This window comes from Rana temporaria, chromosome 2 (assembly GCF_905171775.1).
Source record: "Rana temporaria chromosome 2, aRanTem1.1, whole genome shotgun sequence".
Lineage (NCBI taxonomy): Eukaryota > Metazoa > Chordata > Amphibia > Anura > Ranidae > Rana > Rana temporaria.
The window spans coordinates 483,989,639-484,005,540 of record NC_053490.1 but is presented as its reverse complement, the minus strand read 5'-3'; the positions used below and the strand labels follow the sequence as shown (position 1 = coordinate 484,005,540).

The window sequence follows — 15,902 nt, the reverse complement described above, 5'->3', positions numbered from 1 at the left end:
CTACATCAGACCTTGATCTAAGTATTTTTTCTTTGTTTTTTCTTTTATTTGTGTTTATTTTTTTATTTTACACACTTTTTTTTCTCTCTGCAAGGAGAGAGAAAGATACAATGGCCCGGATTCACATACATCGGCGCATATTTATGCCGCCGTAGCGTATCGCTTTTACGCTACGCCGGCGCAGCGCACAGAGGCAAGCACTGGATTCACAAAGCACTTGCTCCCACTCGCTCTTAAAGATATGCTGGGTTTCCTCGGCATAAGCCAGCGTAGGTGGAAGTGGGCGTGAGCCATGCTAATGAGGCGTGACCCCATGCAAATGATGGGCCAAGCGCCATAGAAGTACTTAAAATGAACGGCGCATGCGCCGTCCCGTGGCCGCATCCCAGTGAGCATGCTCATAATCACGTCGAAACAACTGCCTAAGATACGTCGAATCACTGCCTACGCCTAGTCATATTCATGTACAACGCAAACGACAAAAGATACGACGGCTTGTGTCCCCTGGTCCATACCTTTGCATGAGCTGCGCCTCCTATATGGGGAATAACTTTACGCTGGACGTACGACTTACGCAAACCGCGTATATTATGCGCCGGGTGCAAGTACGTTCGTGAATCGGCGTATCTCCCTCATTTGCATATGTGCATAGACAATCAATGGGAGCAGAAAATGCGCCCAGCGTAAATATGCGCCCACGATACGTCGGCGTAGGCAAGTTACGTCGGTCGTAGGAAGCCTATTTTTAGGCATATCTCAGATTGTGGGCACGGCGCACAGATACGACCAGTTACACTTACGCGGCGTATCTCGAAGTGCTTTGTATCTTATCTCTCCATTCACAGAGAGAGAAACGCAAGGGGCGGACTTCACAGTGACTTATCACTGTGGTAGCCAATCAAAGGCTACCGCAGTGATCAGATGACCCGGAATCGATAAACTCCCAGCACAAAGACAGATATGCATATATGAGGCCCAGTGGCAAAAAGACTAGGCCAGTGAGGCTGCATGTATGTGTTATGTCGGCGTGAATAGGTTAATGATAAAAGTTAAAGGGTTTTTAAAACATTTTCCTGTGGATTAATACTGTGAAATGTCAGCAATATATTCTTGCAGAGTTTCTGAAAAGTCCACTTCACCATACCCATTACACTTTGACCATACAAGCTGGGTGCAATAAACTTTAGTAACTATATAATATGAGAACCTACCCAATCCAGCAAATCAATTTGTATATAATAAGGCAGACCATGATACTACTAATCAGTTGGTAGCTCTAGTAGAGACTGGACAGTTATAGTATAAGGTGTGTGGGGAGCTTAAAGCTACTTTTTCATGGATGCAATCAAACTGATAAATCAGCCTGAAGCTTGTAAAAACTTCCGAACACAACTTCATAACCACATTACATTTTCTGATGATAACACCCCAGCTGCCGCTACTGCATTCCCAATCAGCTATGGTTCTTGTAAGATAGCTCTGCCTACTGGAATAATGCATTGTTACCCCCAATAGAGCCCATACCTAGATCCATCATTGTCCCACATATTTCCTAGCAATGCTTGGATTGGGTTTATGGATTACAAAGGTCACAGCACAGACAATCTGGCACTACAGTATCTGGCAGATAGAAAGCTGAAACTCCCCAATATAGAGAACTTAACTGAACAGACGTCTGATTACAGATTATCCTCATTCAAAGAACTGAACTATATTGGCAACTTGCAATAAGGCAATTGAAATCCTTAGCAATCAGTCACTTTTCTGGAACAATTACACACAACATTTTAAATCACTTGGTGCTATAATTGTAACCCGGATAACAATTTACACAATATCACAGTTTAGTTAAATGATCTTTCCGTGACATGAATAAGGCTGGGTGATCAATGGCTTATTCATAACACAAAGCATTTTTCCTTAGTCAGGCAAGTAAAGGTAATCAGTCAGCCACTAATACTATCCAGAAAACACTGAAACTCTACTTAAATCAGAAAACCTGCTCAGTTCACGTTCAAGTAAAAGTCCACCCAACACTAAAATCTCTAAATGACCCGTAAACACGATCGGAAATTCCGACAAGAAAACCGTGGATTTTTTTTCGACGTAATGTTGGCTCAAACTTGTGTTGCATACACACAGTCACACAAATGTTGTCAGAAATTCCGACCATCAAGAACACGGTGATGTACAACACATACAACGAGCCGAGAAAATGGAAGTTCAATAGGCAGTGCGGCTCGTCTGCTTGATTCTGAGCATGTGTGGATTTTTGTGCATCACGATTGCATACAGACAATCAGAATTTCCGACAAGAACTTTTCTTGTCGGATAAATTGAGAACCAGCTCTCAAATTTTTGTTGTCGGAAATTCCGACAGAAAAAGTCAGATGGAGCCTACACACGGTCGGAATCTCTGACCAAAAGCTCACATTGAACTTTTCTTTTGGAATTTGGAATTTCTGATCGTGTGTAGGTGGCATAAGACTAGCCTATCTAGCCCTGTAAATACTTTGTTGGAAGCTGATCCGGTCGGAGTCCCACGCTAAGCTGTCATCGGCGGCTTCACTGTGGAGGCTGGTGCAGAAGAGGCAGCTGACAACAGAAACCCCATAGTAACTCTATAGGTAATGTGTTATTCATTTCCCAGCCGTTGTCAGCTGTCTCCTCTGCAGAGCTTCCAAAGCTGGACACTGGAGCAGATTCCAAAAAGGTATGTATAGCGATTTCTTCTTTACAGGGTTATATAGGTTAGTCTTAGGTCATAGATGCCTGTAGATTTAGATATTTTAGTGTTAGGGTGGACTTCCACTTTAATTTGTTTTCTATGTGATCCGAGGCAGCTAGAAACCAAAGAACATCCCTCAAGGTCACTGGATGTAAATTTCCTGAAGCCTGTGCTTTGTAACTCTCTTTCGGCTTTCGTTATCACCAATCTCCTTCAGGCTTCCAAGGTATCTTGAAATCTAAATGGTTTTTGTGGGAACCTACTTAGAAATACTCTATTACTCTAGGCCTTACTCATGTGAAAGACAGCAAAAAGCTCTGGGTGTGTTTGGGAATAACGTTCTCGCATTATACACAGGGGTTTTCAGATCACTAAATTACCACTAATTATTTTTATGTGATTTTCCATGGTCTTACCCATCATACGTTCTATGTCAGAGGGACCACTCTTAGAATTTATATACTGTATGACACTAGCTCACATGTGTACCATCTACAATCTGTGAGACAGACCACAATTTACTATTTCCAGTCAGGGCCTTGATGTACCTTAAGAACCTGGCAGCAGAATAATATGGCATAGGAACTCTTCCTTTAAGTTCTTGTAAAATTATAAAATATCATAAATAGTGTACACATTTTCTTTGTCACCCACTTGAGAATCACCTATTGCTATGTATCCGTTCCCTAAAATGACTTCCTTTCTATGCATTATGTATTTAATTTCCCTGTGTTGATGTCCATAACATATTGCCTCTTTATGACGTTTAAAAGCACTTCATGACTCCGTGACATTATCAATACTTTCCCTTAAAATGTTCTCCATTTTAGGACAGAAAAGAGCCAAAGTGTATCATTATGGATATCCATTTGGCATTCAATTTATTATTTAGTCATACTGCCTTTTACATGGTGTGACAGCTAGGGAATGGAAATTTAAAGAGACACTCAATTATTTTAAACACGGGAGATCCTATCCATTCAAAAGAGGAGCATTACCATTTAAATAGAGGTGAGGGAAGTGGGAGAGCGTTGAACTGAGTTAAATACTGTATCTATTAGGCTGGTGAACTGGTAAATACTCTACTTTCAATTACTTGGCTCCATAGGAAAGGCAGCTGGTTCGGCTTGGTAGACTGAGTGGATGTCCTCGCTGCTCTCAGTTTGTGCAGTGGAATGTCTCAGCTATCTCATTGTTTCGTTCTGGATGGTTTCATCTATGCAGTTCTAAAGTTTGTGGAATCAAACCATGTTTTTTACAGGTCACATTCCATCTTTGCTGTTTTAAACAGGATAGAAGTCATTAGATACCCATAAAGTATATCAGAACCAGTTGGTTTCACTTTATGGTAAGGTTGCTCCAAAATTATAGAAGTGTCATTAGTTCTAATAGGAATTCACAGTACACCTGCCCTTATCTTTTTTCTTGAGAGCCGTATGTAATCATGCAATTGGATTTCCCATTAGACCGAATGAGTCTATAGTGACTGAGTTTGTTCCATGTGGCCATTCAGATGGATAATACCTTGGAAGTGTTATCAGGAGATGCAGCGTGCATGGAGATGTAAAAATAGTCTGCAGCTAAATCCCAAGTATAAGCCTGAAATAAAAGACAAAATGCAGACAATCTTGCCAAGGAGCAGTTTTGGACTCCCTTTAGATGTACACTGTTGTTATTCCATGTATATGTACAGCATGGGCACCTAGCATTGTTCCACTTGGACAGGGTGTATTAGGACTTTGCATGAAATAGTATGTTCCAGCATGTTGTGCCTACAAGGGCAGATATATATTTCTATATCTCTGCTCTCTGTGGTATCTAGCCATTCACCACATTTACTAGAGCTGTTCCCTCAATGGCATCACTGTTACCACTGGTGTGACCTCTTGTGATATCATATTCTAAAAGATACAAACTCATAGCAAATAAGGTTAATATTTGTTCCTGCAATGCCCTGCACTGGACTGGGCCCTAGGTGTTTTTATTCTAGGGGTGGGGGCTGTCAGCAAAGTGAACCTTGCATTTTGAAATGAAATGAAAACAAGTGCTGAAATATCAGCAAAAAAAACTGTAAGAGCCTATTCACACCACTGCACTGCAATAGCACTCATGCTACTGCCACACATGGTAATGTAGAGTATGTGTGTTAGTGAACTGCAGTGCCATTCATTGTGAACTACTGTGCATTGTGATGCACTAGCAACAAATAAGCAGATCTGATTGGGGTGCATAAGTCAGCTCTTTCAAATTAATAGTCTGCCTTAATACAGTGCATTGTAACGTGAAGCATAATGCATTAAACTGAATCAACTGATGTAAACGTGGCCTTCGAAGTTTAGTATATGCTGTCGGATGAAAGCCCATTTCTGTTTTATGTCTCTTTGCACTATATAAATAAAGGCTCAACATTTAGGTGAATTCCACCAGGCGCCATCTTTGAGCAGGGGAGTACTACGGTGGGCCCCGCTAACAAACTAATGCTGAAAACACCGGGTGCCAGGTTCTAACCAGCGCCAACAAGTGAGTGTATTACCTAATTTTTCTTACACTATGGGTTTTCCTCTATTACCAGTGGTACTAGTGGATCCCTAATACCGGACTAGCACTAACATGCAACAAATTTAAAAGGGACATGCCCCACAAGCGAGTTTGGTCATACTAGATAGTTGGTCAAAAAATTCTGGTGATTGCAATTGCATGTGGGGCACCTTTTGCACAAAGTGGAGCAAGCACCTAAGATATTTGTATTAAAAGCACCTGAACTTGCATAGTGGGACAATTATTTATTTACCTGGGATTTTTCACATTGCATAATTGAGAACTGTTTTTGTTAAAAGCTAGAGTGATAATAATTCATAACAATGTATTATTGTGTGATTGGAAAGACATTAAGCACTATTTTTGTAATTTAGATAAAGTGTTTTTTTTTTATTACATTTTTTTATTTTTTGTAATTTGACTAGTGCGGTTAATTATTTATCACACCAACATTTAGGCTGGCTTTACACTTATGCATATCTGTTTTTATGCATATTTGTCACCCATTTTTCAGCGTACATTTTCATTGTGCATTTTCTTGAATTAGATGCTCACCATTTAGCAAAGTGTTGGAAGAGCCTGTCACTTTCCAAATGTAGCTAAGCAAAAAGAGCCTTTGTTTTTTGCTACTATATATTTTGTAGTTATATGCTGCAATATAGTTATGATTAAAGCCTTGTAGGCTGAAACACGTCAACTGCCTGTAAGGCCCCGTACACACGACCCGATCTATCCGCTGGGATTTATCCGCGGATCAGTTCCAGCGGATAGATCTGGTTGTGCGTAGGCCCGAGCGGACAATTTTCCGCGGATAAAAATTCAGCCGACGGATTCCCAGCGGATAAAAATTTTGTAGCATGCTACAAAATCTATCCGCTGGAATCCAGTCCAGCGGACTGATCCGGTCGTCTGTACAGACTCACCGGATCAGTCCGTCCGCTCCCATCCCTCGCATGCGTCGTAATGATTCGACGCATGCGTGGAAGTATTTACCTTCCAGCGTCGCGCACGTCGCCGCGTCATCGTCGCGGCGACGGTGCGACACGTGACCGCGGATGTTTTCCACGCGGATTTTGATCTGATGGTGTGTACAAGCCATCGGATCAAAATCCGGAGGAGGAATGTCCGCTGGAAACGGTCCGGCGGACCGTTTCCAGCGGATAACCCCTCGTCTGTACGAGGCCTTAGCCTGGGTTCACATCAGATGCAGTGCGAATTTACAGCACATTCACTGCTGATTCGACACCACATCTAAATCGTAACCCGTCCATGCAAACAGATTTTGGAGTGTATGTGAATTTAACAACACCCTGCAACTGGTTTACAAAATGCAGAGCGATTTACCAAATCAGATCCCATGGGTTTGAACAGCCATGCGATCCAATTTCTAGTGCGGACAAAAAAAAGGGTCCTGCACCAGTTTGGTGCAAATGCTGTGCAATTGGAGCCATACAAATCCATGGCTCAAATGGCACCCAGAAATCCCATGTGATTCACACAGGAATGTGTCTCACACAGCAGCAGTGTGAACCCAGGCTTACTGTAACTTGTACACTGTGATTTTTCTAATAAAATAAAGATTTTAGAGCACCATCAGTTGTGCAGATCACTTCTATGGACAATTACTCTCAGCTGTGTCACTGCAGAGCGAGAACCTGGGCGCTCTACTAATGGTGGTTCTTATGGGTAGTAGCACTGGATTATTTTTCTACGAGCTAAGCCAAAAGCACATTGCTTGTTGTGGGTTTCAATAACCATGCATTGGCAGTGAATGACACTATGAGCTTCCATGTGCTTCTATGGGCCTGCTAATGCACATTAATGCATTAATAGGCATACCTGAGCATTTTTTTAATGCAATGCATATACACTATATTGTCAAAAGTATTGCGACACCTGCCTTTACATGCATATGCAAGACATCCCAGTCTTAGTCCGTAGGGTTCAATATTGAGATGGCCCACCCTTTGCAGCTATAACTGCTTCAACTCTTCTGATAAGGCTGTCCACAAGGTTTAGGAGTGTGTTTTTGGCAATGTTTGACCATTCTTGAGAGGTCAGGGACTGATGTTGGATGAAAAGGTGTGGCTTATAGTCCCCGCTCTAATTCATCCCAAAGGTGTTCTATCGGGCTGAGGTCAGGACTCTATGCAGGCCAGTCAAGTTCTTCTACCCCAAACTCACTCATCCATGTCTTTATTTACCTTGCTTTGTGCACTGGTGGGCAGTCTTGTTGGAACAGGAAGGGGCCATCCCCAAACTGTTCCTACAAAGTTGGGAGCATGAAATTGTCCAAACAGTCTTGGTATGCTGATGCCTTAAGTGTTTCCTTCACTGGAACTAAGGGGCCAAGACCAACCCCTGAAAAACAATCCCAGACCATATTCCCTTCTCCACTAAATTATTTGGACCAGTGCACACAGCAAGGTCCATAAAGACATGGATGAGCGAATGTTTATTGGGGAGGAACATAACTGACCTGCACAGAGTCCTGACCTCAAAACGATAGATAGAACACCTTTGGGGTAAATTAGAGCGGAGACTGTGAGCCAGGCCTTTTTGTCCAACATCAGTGCCTGAACTCATAAATATGCTTTTAGAAGAATAGTCAAACATTCCCATAGACACACTCCTAAACATTGTAGCCGCAAAGGGTGGGCCAACTCAATCCTGAACCCGACGGACTACGACTGGGATGCCATTAAAGTTCATTGGCCTGTAAAGGCAGACATCCCAATACTTTTGGTAATATAGTGGATGTACACCAGACCCATTGAACACAATTGGATGCCAAGTAATATGCATTTTGGTATGTAGAAACACTCTTGTTGCAATGTGAGTGAGTTTTTATGAGCCTAAATATAAAAAAAATCCCTTACTCCATAGTAGATTTACTGAAGTTTTTTTGTTGCTTTTTTTTCAACCTGGGTAACAAAATGTTCTGAGGTGCTGTGTACAGGGCCTTGGTAATCATACTACATTATCTTGAATGTACCTTAGCTAACACAGCTGACTTCCCATTCAATCATCTTAAAGTATACTGGCAACTGTCACTATTAAGCCTCCCATAGTCTTACATGGCAGGTAACAGAATATACGGCTAAATTGCTAGATTACTTAAACGTAAAGTGTATTGTAGCTAGCTAAAGTATATGAACTTATTTTTTATTAGGAAATATTTAATTAAGATTTTATATTGTGTTTATTTGTACATTATTTTTATGGTCATCGGTATTAATACTTAACTTGTTGTTGTGCGACTTGATTTGTTAAGTCTCTGTGTATGAGTTATATTTTTATTACCTTGATAAATTAAAGTAATGTCGGTAGAAGATGTGATTTTTCTAAAAATAAGAGATGGTGTTGATTTAATATTGATGACAGATGGTTCACTGCAGCAAGATACGCTTTACGGGGGAATCTTACAAGGGATGGTACAGTTTAGTAATAATTAGAGCAAGTTATGCCCCCCCAGACTGGCCTCCCAAGACCTGTGTAACAGCTGGGTTGCTTCCTATTCTTAAAACAGGAAAGGGAGTCTTGTGTCTGCTACCTGATCTTTACATGCACTGTTGCACTACTTCTGCAATTTCTTGTTTATTTGACTATGGACAGATGGTTGTTGGATGGTGAGTGCTTCTGCTTCCCGCCTTAGAGGCTCTGCGTTCCATTCCACTCATCAGACAGGTTACTGAGTAACAATAACAACTGTCCAGACTATCAGGACTTGCATATATATGCATGCCTTAAACTCGTCATATTCCCTATTAATGTCCATGTGGGAAGGACATTATTGGAGCCCACTGATTCCCCAGTATAGCACAGGTAAATAATTATATATATTGGGACAATATATATTCTAGTCGCAAGACTACTTTAATGCTTTTCATATTTCCACCCAAAACTGACATTTCAGGTTTGATTGGGCAGTTGCTGGTTTAATCACAGCCTGATATTCTATATACTTTGGAGCCTGGGGCGATGAGAGTAGATTGTGTCTTGGTCAGCTCCCTCTATGCCCCAGCAAAGCTTTCACAGCTGGGATCCCCAATAACTTGTCTATTCTTCATTATGAGGAATACCAGAGAAGCATGACACCATCATTTGGCCTTGTTGTGGCTGTTGCGTCTAGACCAGGGGTCTCCAAACTATGGCCCTCCAGTTGTTCAGGAGCTACAATTCCCATTATGCCTAGTCATGTCTGTGAATGTCAGAGTTTTACAATGTCGTCATGGGACATGTATTTCCGAAAAAAATGGAGGGCCGTAGTTTAGAGATCCCTGGATTCTTGGCACACTTTGGGCCCCTTATTACCAATTAAGCATTATTTAAATTCCACGGCCTAGCTTAGTATTGTTGCTGATATCTACACCAAGAAAATCATTGAGTGGTTCCCAGTTTCCTTGAATGTTTTCTTTAACCGCTTTCTGACAACCCACCGCAGTTATCCTGCCGCTGTGCGAATCGCCGTACCGGTATGGAGATGCATGCACTAGCTTCCGGCAGGGGAGGCAATCAGCGGATCAAGTGTACTCGGTGTCCGCCGCCTGCCCATGATTATTCCCCACAGAGGCAGAATGGGAATCTGCTGAAGTAAACAAGGCAGATCTCTGTTCTGACAGAGGATTGTAAGGGCTTACCTTGGTTGGAGTCCATAATGCAGAGTTGTATGCTCACCCTTGCAAATACACACAGCCCACGGTAAAAAAGTAAGAAGCTACCTGGGCTGTGAGTCTGAGCATGGGGGCTTGACAGGGATTTGCCAAAGGATAGTCAAAGTTAAGCTGTGGTCAGGGATTTCAGAATTCAGAATGAACGATAAACATAGCCAGGGTCAGAAGCCGGAGTCAGTCTTGTAGCTGAAACAAAACACAGGCATACAGGAACACAGGAACCTTTGGCAATGATAGGACAGAACAATGAACTGACAAATCCCTCAGAGCGAGGCAGTGTTTTATACCCTAGTTGATTGGGTAACCTCAGCTGGACCAGGAGGGACAGGTGCAGATTGCAAGGAGATCCAGAGAAAGGCGATCAGCACATCATTCAGAACCAGGCTTAGCTGGAAAGTAAGCAGAATACCAAACTGAGGAGTGGCTCAGAAGTAAATAACTGAAGCAGCAACAGAGAGGTCCCAGGTTCAATACCACCTATAGCCACTTGGGGCACAACCACGCCTCGCCGTCTGCTTGGCACGGTAGGGACCGTGACAAGGATTACACTGAGATCTTGTCTTTCTGCTATGCAGGAAGACAGATCTCGGTGTTATCCCCTGCAGCCCATCCCCCATACATTTAGTAAACACACCCAGGGAACACAGTTAACCCCTTGATCTCCCCTAATATTAACCCCTTGATAACCCCTTCCCTGTCAGTGTTATTATTACAGTGTCAGTGCATATTTTTAGCACTGATTACTGTATTAGTGTCACTGGTTCCCAAAAAAGTGTAAAAAAAAGTCAGTTAGGTGTCCGATCTGTCCGCTGCAATGCAGTCCCCCTAAAAATCACTGATCGCCGCCATTACTAGTAAAATAAAAAATAATAATAAAAATGCCATAAATGTATTCCCTATTTTGTAGACGCTATCGCTTTTGTGTAAACCTAATTTTTTATTGGATATGTTTTATAGCAGAAAATATATTTATAAAAAAAACTGCAGAAGTGATCAAATACCACAAAAAGAAAGCTATATTTGTGCGGGGAAAAAAGGGCATTCATTTTATTTGGGTACAGAGTCACAATTGTCAGTTAAAGTAACGCAGTGCCGTATCGAAAGAAATGACCTGGTGATGAAGGGGGTAAAATCTTCTGGGGCTGAAGTGGTGAACTACTGAACCTAAAAATATATTTATGTTTTAGGCTGTATTGGGCATAATGCCATTTGTAGTCCAGTGCCTAAGGCAGGCGTGCTCAACCTGTGGCCCTCCAGCTGTCGCAAAACTCCTATGAGGTATTGTAAGGATGACAATTACAAGCATGACTCCCAAAGGCAGAGGTATGATGGGATTTGTAGTTCTGCAACAGCTGAAGGGCCACAGATTGAGCACCCATGGCCTAAGGCATCACCAATCATCAAAATCTATAAATTATGATGCATTGTTCGTTCATTTGTTTCCCCTTTCTGGCCAACTCTGGACATTTCTTGCTAAAATCAGCATATTAGCTTATGAAGAAAGAGGAGGTAGGGATGTTCAAAAGGGGCATTAGAATCACTAAAGTTGAAAAGATACATGAAGCCATCTCTCCTTTATCTAGTTTGGTGATTGGTACAGTTAAAAATAAGTTATGAATACAGCATAGTCCAACATTAATTAATTCTAAAATAATTGCATTATACAAGTAGGCAGAGCTTGTGCAAGAATGTGCCATCTTTCAAGTGTTTCAAATACCGGTATTGTGTTTATGAGTGTATTTTTGCTCAAATCAGGCATTTACACATTTCTATTTTTTGTATGGTATTGACCTCTTTTTGTTATAAGCTATGATTATAAATGCCACATTTTTGCTCTGTTTTTCTAGGATCTCGTCTCCGCCAGGAAGACTTTGCTCCTCGGATAGTGGAACATCCATCAGATGTCATTGTTTCTAAAGGAGAGCCCACAACATTGAACTGTAAAGCAGAAGGTAGACCAGTACCCACCATAGAATGGTACAAAGACCTTGAGCGGGTAGAGACAGATAAAGATGACCCACGCTCCCACCGAATGCTGCTCCCCAGCGGATCTTTATTTTTCTTACGTATTGTTCACGGACGTCGGAGTAAGCCAGATGAGGGGAATTATGTATGCGTTGCACGGAACTACCTTGGAGAAGCCATGAGTCGTAATGCGTCACTCGAAGTTGCTTGTAAGTTCATCTTTTGACTTTACATGAAAAATGTATTACTGTACAATAATTACACATTTATGATCTTGAAACACTGGAAGAAATGCTACCTCATGACAGTGGAATTAAAACTCTCCTATGCTTTACAGTCAAGGAGGATGCCATCTTGGTCATGTTTGATGTACAGTTGTCATGGTGTTGCATATGTGATCAGCTATGACTGTAGCCAATTGATGGCTTAACAGTTCAGTTGACATTGGCAAACTGGCAACTGTCAGAGTTATCATTCACAGCATGCTTTGAATGAACCTATTTTGAGAAACACTTAAATGTATGGTTTTGTTCCTCTGTAGGCAGTTCTACTATATCTACAGTGTCTATATATTATAATATATCAACTTACAGTTGTTGGCAGTCCTTGGGCATTTTTGGAATTTTTGGCAAGAACATTTCTTTGGCTGAAAAATAGGGATCCCAATGCTCGTACTTCCACTGACCTGTTTGGAGGCTGAAGGGTTGACAGCCAGTTGGTCATGTTGGTCATGTTAGGTGTGTTATAGTATCAGCCTTAAAAGCTCAGTGTTTCTATGCATTTCCTGCATTGAACCCAAGGAGCCAAGGCCACGGGTCATGTCCATGCATAATCATACACCAAGAGGATTGGTATTCCAATTCATTTCTTTTAGCTGAATAACGCCTTTCATTAGTATAAATTCTATTTTTCTGTGTATTACTGCCTTTATCTTTTTCTCACTTTTATCTTTTTGTTTCTCATTATTTCTCTATTACTCTTTTTCTTTCTTTTGATGGTTTCTCGTATTTCCACTGTCAGCTTTCTCTTGTCTTTTTTATATTAACTTTCAAAATTTTCACTACTAGTGCCCTGACTCATTTAGTTCTAAAAATTGTGCCTTATCATTGGTAAGTAAGTGCTCTTTTGGAATTCAAGCCATTAACCTATTCAATAATATTCATTAATTGAAACACACACTATATTGTAAAAATTATCGGGACACCTGCCTTTACATGCACATGAACTTTAATGACATCCCAGTCTTAATGCGTAGGTTTCAATTTTGAGTTGACCAAATAATTTTTTGGAAGGGGGGATTATGGTGTGGGGTTGTTTTTCAGGGGTTGGGCTTTGCTTTTTAGTTCCAGTGAAGAGAACACTTAAGGCGTCAGCATACCAAGATATTTTGGACATTTTAATGCTCCCAACTTTGTGGGAACAGTTTGGGGATGGCCCCTTCCTGTTCCAAAATGACTGCACACCAGTGCACTAAGCAAGGTCCATAAAGATATAGATGAGCGAGTTTGGGGTGGAGTAACTTGACTGGCCTGCACAGAGTCCTGACCTCAACCTGATAGAACACCTTTGGCAGCATGAATTACAGCTGAGACTGCGAGCCAGGCCTTCTTATTCTACATCAGTGCCTGACCTCATAAATGTGCTTCTGAAAGAATGGTTTAATATTGCCATGTACACACTCCTAAACCTTGTGGACAGCCTTCCCAGATGAGTTGAAGCTGTTATAGCTGCAAAGGGTGGGCCAACTCAGTATTAAACCCTATCGACTAAGACTGGGATACCATTAAAGATCATGTGCGTGTAAAGGCAGGTGTCCCAATATTTTTGACAATATAGTGTATTAAAGCAAAAAGTTAGCAATAATCTTTACAAGTAAAAGATAATCCAAAAGCTATTTAAATTTGTTTAAGCTATCTTGCTGGCTTCAAAGGACTCACTCCAAAAATCTAATGTGCAATACCTGAACACTCAGTTCAATATTCTCTCCATTCTGTATCTCCTTAAACTGAATGTGGCCTGCAGTGACTATGGCTGCTGATTTGTTAAGCTTCCTGGCGGTAATCCCGAGTGTGGCTCGGGTTTAATTTTCAGTACCAAAAGTGGTAACCCAGAGCCACACTCGGATTGCACTGTTGTGTTACTTACCTTGTCCCTACGATCCCCAATGTCCTCCCGGTGTGTCCTCCTGCCGATGCCTGTGTGCCATCAGATTAGGTGACCCGTCATATCTTGTAACGGAAGTGACGTTCCGTCGCTACCATCTTGCTACACCTCTCACTCGTCCACCGTACAGATACAGGAGGCAAGCAAATATCTTTTTACACCCACCAGAGTTTTGCATTTCACACTTATTTGTACCAATAAACAGAGCTTATTCCCTGATGTTGTAAAGCGCTGTGCAAACTGTTGGCGCTATATAAATCCTGTATAATAATAATAATAATAATAATAATAATAATAATAACATACTAAAATACAGTATTTAGAAATATGTGATACTCTTTTGATGTTGAAAGCATCAGCATGCCTTCTGATCTCAGAGGTTTGCTGATCTAAACAGAACACTGCTGCCTTTACAATTCAATATCAAAACGGTCTGGTGGATTTGAAAATACTGTATATCACTAGATACCGTATTTATCGGCGTATAACACGCACCCTAACTTTAAGAGGGAAGTTGGCATATAACACGCAGGCACAGTTTACCCTCTATTTTCAGGGTACAAAAGTGAGTGTTATACGCCAATAAATGCAGTAAGCTCTGTTTATTGTTACAAATAAGTGCGAAATGCTAAACTCCCGTGGGTGTAAAAAGATGACCGCTTTGCGCCTTCTCACTGTATCCTTACTGCGGACGAGTGTCGGGTGTAGCAAGATGGCGGCGATGCAATGTCACTTTGGTTTCAAGATATGACGGGTTGCCTAATCTGATGGATCACTGGCATCTGTCTTTCCGGGGGGGGGGGGCAGAACCAGGGACAGAACTGGCGCAGAATTTTAAAGAATAAACAAAACATGACATACACAATACATTGTAATCTGTTAGGATTACATTACTGTATCAAACAATTTTCCCTAGTGCCATGTCCAGTGCCCTGCCTGCACTTTTACTGTTTTTCTGCCTGGAAACTTGAGAACTTCCATGGCATCCAAAAAGCATCCTTTGAGGTCAAAATCGGTGTTAGACCAGCTAGAAAACCGTGATAGTGAATTACAATCACTTGCAACATTGAGCTGTAAACAAATAAACTATAAACAAATAGTGATTTGCTTGGACAAATTTCAGTGTTTTTTTATTTGATTACATTATTGAATTAAATTAATTATTATTATATATATTTTTTTATTATTATTTATAATTTATTTTATTATAATTTATGATTTTGTGTTTTAAACTTTACCATTCCCGGGGTGTCTACTAGACTCTTGTTTGGACAGATTTAAGTGAGTTATTCCTAATGCCGCGTACACATATATATATATGTATATCTGTGTGTATGACTGTGTCCCAAGCGTGTCGTGATCCTACGGGGTAAAATGTTCGCACCAGCCAAGCAGACACTGGCTGTAAAAAGCGCCTAGAGGCGATTCAGTTCGCATGTGTAGCGCTATACAAGTCATTCATTCATTCATTCACACAGAATTTTTCATCGGCTATTCAAACCGTGTGTATGCCCCATTTGACTTTTTCCGTTGGAAATTCTGACGGACTTAGAAAGAGAAGATGTTCTCTTTTTTTCCAGAAATTCTATCGGAAATTCCGTTCGTCTGTATGGAATTCCGACGGAGAAAAAAACACGCATGCTCGGAAACAATTTGACGCATGCTCGGAAGCATTGAACTTTATTTTTCTAGGCTTGCCGTAGTGTTGTACGTCACTGTGTTTTTGACGTTCGTAATTTGGTGTGTCCGTGTGTATGCAAGACAACATGAGTGGATTTCCGTTGGAAAAAACATGTCAGAGTTTATTCAGATGGAAAAACCGGTCGCGTGTACGC

The 15,902-nt window shown here is 41.2% G+C and overlaps 1 protein-coding gene across 21 annotated transcripts in view; it reads left to right on the top strand.

The window, feature by feature from the left end:
- ROBO2 (roundabout guidance receptor 2) overlaps positions 1-15,902 on the top strand; it is a 1,260,761-nt gene that overhangs the window by 760,819 nt on the left and 484,040 nt on the right. For all 21 annotated transcript variants that reach the window (XM_040338780.1, XM_040338787.1, XM_040338783.1 and 18 more), the window contains exon 2: positions 11,787-12,113. In XM_040338780.1, coding sequence (XP_040194714.1) covers positions 11,787-12,113 — 327 coding nt within the window. The remainder of the gene's footprint in view (positions 1-11,786; positions 12,114-15,902) is intronic.